Below are 6,275 nucleotides of genomic sequence, written 5' to 3'. Positions count from 1 at the left end.
TAAAATAAATGGAACTTTATTTTAAGACAACTAAATACAACAAATAAGCTGTTAGAATGATAAACGTGTATATTCCCCTTGAGGTCGTTGTGTAACGTGATAATTGTACCCCCAAGCCCCGCCCCCAGCCCCGCCTCCAGCCCCTCCCCTAGCCCAATTGTTCTTGGGATATTCTTTATATATGCTTGTGTTCCCCCATGTACTTTTTTTGTATTGATTTGTTGTTTATAATAATAATACAAAAATGTAATGTATAAAAAATCTGAAAAAATATATCGCTAAGGTCTGACTTTTTCAGACCGGCATTTCTATAGACAACCCCGTGTATATTTTGGGTCCTGAGTCAACGTGGGACAGTGCGTTTGTGTCATGCCGAATTTGTTGTCAAGTGTTTGTGTTTTTAATGTCAGTAGTTCTATTTTGACATTACTAGTTTGGGATATTGGACAGTAACTGTGACGACTTATCATGATGCCGGGGGAGAATCTTTCCAAAATCGCTTCAGGAGCAACTACTGGAGCCTGTCAAAACTGCACTGTGCTTCACCAGGTGAGGAGAGAAAGGCTCTGGCTACTGGTCTATGCTTGCTTCAAACCTGGAGAAAAAGATAGTTAGCTAATATTTCACCAAACTATACTGACGGACAATCCATCCTCTCTCTCATTGTAGAACCTAAACGAATATGTGGCAGCTCTCCTGGTTTTGAAACAGAAAACTATTGACTCCGAGTAAGTAACTAACGTTATTAGACTTGTGTGATGAGATGAGGCTGTACAGGCCCCTAAAACACAGCTAACTACATACATACTCAGGGTGGGGGCTATTCAATCAAACAGCTAACTACATACTCAGGGTGGGGGCTATTCAATCAAACAACTAACTAACTACATACATACTCAGGGTGGGGGCTATTCAATCAAACAGCTAACTACATACATACTCAGGGTGGGGGCTATTCAATCAAACAGCTATCTACATATATACTCAGGGTGGGGGCTATTCAATCAAACAGCTAACTACATATATACTCAGGGTGGGGGGCTATTCAATCAAACAGCTAACTACATACATACTCAGGGTGGGGGCTATTCAATCAAACAACTAACTAACTACATACATACTCAGGGTGGGGGCTATTCAATCAAACAGCTAACTACATATATACTCAGGGTGGGGGCTATTCAATCAAACAGCTAACTACATATATACTCAGGGTGGGGGCTATTCAATCAAACAACTAACTAACTACATACATACTCAGGGTGGGGGCTATTCAATCAAACAGCTATCTACATATATACTCAGGGTGGGGGCTATTCAATCAAACAGCTAACTACATATATACTCAGGGTGGGGGCTATTCAATCATACAGCTAACTAACTACATACATACTCAGGGTGGGGGCTATTCAATCAAACAGCTAACTAACTACATACATACTCAGGGTGGGGGCTATTCAATCAAACAGCTAACTAACTACATATATACTCAGGGTGGGGGCTATTCAATCAAACAGCTAACTACATACTCAGGGTGGGGGGCTATTCAATCAAACAGCTAACTAACTACATATATACTCAGGGTGGGGGGCTATTCAATCAAACAGCTAACTACATACTCAGGGTGGGGGGCTATTCAATCAAACAGCTAACTAACTACATACATACTCAGGGTGGGGGGCTATTCAATCAAACAGCTAACTACATACTCAGGGTGGGGGGCTATTCAATCAAACAGCTAACTAACTACATACATACTCAGGGTGGGGGCTATTCAATCAAACAGCTAACTACATACTCAGGGTGGGGGCTATTCAATCAAACAGCTAACTAACTACATACATACTCAGGGTGGGGGCTATTCAATCAAACAGCTAACTACATACTCAGGGTGGGGGGCTATTCAATCAAACAGCTAACTACATACTCAGGGTGGGGGGCTATTCAATCAAACAGCTAACTACATACTCAGGGTGGGGGCTATTCAATCAAACAGCTAACTAACTACATAAATACTCAGGGTGGGGGCTATTCAATCAAACAGCTAACTAACTACATATATACTCAGGGTGGGGGGGCTATTCAATCAAACAGCTAACTACATACTCAGGGTGGGGGGCTATTCAATCAAACAGCTAACTAACTACATATATACTCAGGGTGGGGGGCTATTCAATCAAACAGCTAACTACATACTCAGGGTGGGGGGCTATTCAATCAAACAGCTAACTAACTACATACATACTCAGGGTGGGGGCTATTCAATCAAACAGCTAACTACATACTCAGGGTGGGGGCTATTCAATCAAACAGCTAACTAACTACATACATACTCAGGGTGGGGGCTATTCAATCAAACAGCTAACTACATACTCAGGGTGGGGGGCTATTCAATCAAACAGCTAACTACATACTCAGGGTGGGGGGCTATTCAATCAAACAGCTAACTACATACTCAGGGTGGGGGCTATTCAATCAAACAGCTAACTAACTACATATATACTCAGGGTGGGGGCTATTCAATCAAACAGCTAACTAACTACATATATACTCAGGGTGGGGGGGCTATTCAATCAAACAGCTAACTAACTACATACATACTCAGGGTGGGGGCTATTCAATCAAACAGCTAACTACATACTCAGGGTGGGGGGCTATTCAATCAAACAGCTAACTACATACTCAGGGTGGGGGGCTATTCAATCAAACAGCTAACTACATACTCAGGGTGGGGGCTATTCAATCAAACAACTAACTAACTACATACATACTCAGGGTGGGGGCTATTCAATCAAACAGCTAACTACATACATACTCAGGGTGGGGGGATATTCAATCAAACAGCTAACTACATACATACTCAGGGTGGGGGCTATTCAATCAAACAGCTAACTACATACATACTCAGGGTGGGGGGCTATTCAATCAAACAGCTAACTACATACATAATCAGGACTGGGGGATATTCAATCAAACTCTGTAGTCTGGTTCCCTGGAAGTTGAAAACAAACCTGCATTGTCTGAATTCTGATGACAGTTTCATTCCACTTGTCAATAAACATCTGTGTGGAAACGGAGCCAGACACGACGTTAAAGCTATATGTCTGTCTGCTACACATGTCACAGAGCAGCAACAGTGTTGTCATTGACCCGGTGGCTGGTTTGACTGACTAGGACCCATAGACTCTATCTAGACTCATCTGATGTAGCTAGCTGTGTTTTGGAACTGAAAATGACAATGTTAAACACATATGTAGCTAGGCCTACCATGTAGCTATGTAGCTAGGCCTACCATGTAGCTATGTAGCTAGGCCTACCATGTAGCTATGTAGCTAGGCCTACCATGTAGCTATGTAGCTAGGCCTACCATGTAGCTATGTAGCTAGGCCTACCATGTAGCTATGTAGCTAGGCCTACCATGTAGCTATGTAGCTAGGCCTACCATGTTTAATGTAACAGGTGGAGTGAATGACTGGTATGTTTTAGAAACGGTAGGCTACTAATGTAATCTGTTTAACTTTTTTTTTTTCAGTCACCTGCTGAGTGAATATCAAGGGAAGTGTGAAGATATCCTTTCAAAAGTCCATTCACTCTCTTCAGTTGTTAGGTCTCAGCCATTCATGCTCTTCAGCCTCTCTTCAGTCATTAATTAGGTCTCAGCCATTCATGCTCTTCAGCCTGTCTTCAGTCATTCATTAGGTCTCAGCCATTCATGCTCTTCAGCCTGTCTTCAGTCATTCATTAGGACTCAGCCATTCATGCTCTTCAGCCTCTCTTCAGTCGTTAATTAGGTTCTCAGCCATTCATGCTCTTCAGCCTCTCTTCAGTCATTAATTAGGTCTCAGCCATTCATGCTCTTCAGCCTCTCTTCAGTCATTCATTAGGTCTCAGCCATTCATGCTCTTCAGCCTCTCTTCAGTCATTAATTAGGTCTCAGTGCCTCCCTTGGAATGAACAGAACAGAAAACTGTTCTGATTGGCTGGCTCTGGTACTAATGGCCACTATTTCCGACTTCACTACTCTCACTCCTGTCACTGGTGTTACAAGATAACACCATCATAATAAGTCTGTTTTGACTTCACTGGTGTTACAGTATAACACCATCATAACAAGTCTGTTTTGACTTCACTGGTGTTACAATATAACACCATCATAACAAGTCTGTTTTGACTTCACTGGTTACAGTGGGATGAGAGGTTCAAGGTGATTATGTATTGTACTGACCTCGTCCTTAGTGGAAGTGACCATTTAGACTTCTATGGGAGTGGCCATTTAGACTTCTATGGGAGTGGCCATTTAGACTTCTATGGGAGTGGCCATTTAGACTTCTATGGGAGTGGCCATTTAGACTTCTATGGGAGTGGCCATTTAGACTTCTATGGGAGTGGCCATTTAGACTTCTATGGGGGTGACCATTAGAATTCTATGGGGGTGACCTTACTGAGGTAAAGGCTACCTGCCACCCCCATTGGCCCAACAGCCTTATCCACAAGGCTACCTGCCACCCCCATTGGCCCAACAGCCTTATCCACAAGGCTACCTGCCACCCCCATTGGCCCAATAGCCTTATCCACAAGGCTACCTGCCACCCCCATTGGCCCAACAGCCTTATCCACAAGGCTACCTGCCACCCCCATTGGCCCAACAGTCTTATCCACAAGGCTACCTGCCACCCCCATTGGCCCAACAGCCTTATCCACAAGGCTACCTGCCACCCCCATTGGCCCAACAGCCTTATCCACAATGCTACCTGCCACCCCCATTGGCCCAACAGTCTTATCCACAAGGCTACCTGCCACCCCCTTTGGCCCAACAGCCTTATCCACAAGGCTACCTGCCACCCCCATTGGCCCAACAGTCTTATCCACAAGGCTACCCACAAGGCTACCTGCCACTCCCATTGGCCCAACAGCCTTATCCACAAGGCTACCTGCCACCCCCATTGGCCCAACAGTCTTATCCACAAGGCTACCTGCCACCCCCATTGGCCCAACAGCCTTATCCACAAGGCTACCTGCCACCCCCATTGGCCCAACAGTCTTATCCACAAGGCTACCTGCCACCCCCATTGGCCCAACAGTCTTATCCACAAGGCTACCTGCCACCCCCATTGGCCCAACAGCCTTATCCACAAGGCTACCTGCCACCCCCATTGGCCCAACAGCCTTATCCACAAGGCTACCTGCCACCCCATTGGCCCAACAGCCTTATCCACAAGGCTACCTGCCACCCCCATTGGCCCAACAGACTTACCCACAAGGCTACCTGCCACCCCCATTGCACTACTGTCAGTGTTGTTAGAAGTGTTCGTCTAGCTCAGTTGATAGAGCGTAGCGCTGGCAACGCTAGGATAGTGTGTTCGATTCCCAGAACCACCCGTACCTAAAAATGTATGCACGCATTAATGCTTTGGATAAAAGGCCTCTGCTTTAATTCCAGGATTATGAAGTGTTTTCCTTGACAGTTTGTTTACAGCTCCAGACATCCCAGAGGTATGACACATTTCATTTCTCCAGTTCCTCTTTACTAAATGCTCTTCTATGTCTTTGTGAGTATTTGACATGTTATGGAAACTTATATGGTTGACAACATAAAGTTGTTCATTAGTTTCTGTCACACGACATTGTTCCAGGGAGACCAGTAAGCAGCGTATACAACTTGATGATCTGCAGTTGAAAGTAGCTTCTCTGGTAAAGCAACATGCAGAGTACGAAGCCGTGCGGGCAGAGCTGGAGGCTAAGCAGGTAAGAGATGTGAAATGCTCCGTTCTACTCATCATGACAGTGTTGTGTCCTGGAGAGCTCTAACAGAGCTGTGTCCTGGAGAGCTCTAACAGAGCTGTGTCCTATTGTTCATTAGAACGTGCGTTGAAGATGTCGTTCCCATAGCAACGATTAAAACATTCCCTAACCAGAAACCGTGGATTGATGGCAGCATTCGTGTGAAACTGAAAGCGCGAACCACTGCTTTTAATCAGGGCAAGGTGTCTGGTAACATGACCGAATACAAACAGTGCAGCTATTCCCTCCGCAAGGCTATCAAACAAGCTAAGCGCCAGTACAGAGACAAAGTAGAATCTCAATTCAACGGCTCAGACACAAGAGGCATGTGGCAGGGTCTACAGTCAATCACGGACTACAGGAAGAAACCCAGCCCAGTCACGGACCAGGATGTCTTGCTCCCAGGCAGACTAAATAACTTTTTTGCCCGCTTTGAGGACAATACAGTGCCACTGACACGGCCTGCAACGAAAACATGCGGTCTCTCCTTCACT

At 45.1% G+C, this 6,275-nt stretch overlaps 1 protein-coding gene across 1 annotated transcript; it reads left to right on the top strand.

Annotated features, from left to right (window-relative positions):
• Positions 1 to 343: 343 nt before the first annotated feature.
• On the top strand, positions 344 to 5,745 carry LOC139401020 (little elongation complex subunit 1-like; the record flags this gene model as incomplete). Its single annotated transcript, XM_071145546.1, has 5 exons — positions 344 to 549; positions 670 to 728; positions 3,533 to 3,568; positions 5,476 to 5,493; positions 5,634 to 5,745. Coding segments are annotated over exons 1-5 (306 nt in total), but the record flags the coding sequence as incomplete, so codon positions are not given.
• Between the last annotated feature and the right edge of the window lie 530 nt (positions 5,746 to 6,275).

Source organism: Oncorhynchus clarkii, unplaced genomic scaffold (assembly GCF_045791955.1).
Source record: "Oncorhynchus clarkii lewisi isolate Uvic-CL-2024 unplaced genomic scaffold, UVic_Ocla_1.0 unplaced_contig_2275_pilon_pilon, whole genome shotgun sequence".
NCBI classification, from domain to species: domain Eukaryota; kingdom Metazoa; phylum Chordata; class Actinopteri; order Salmoniformes; family Salmonidae; genus Oncorhynchus; species Oncorhynchus clarkii.
The sequence above is the reverse complement of the archived record's forward strand: the minus strand, read 5'-3'. Positions and strand labels throughout refer to the sequence as shown.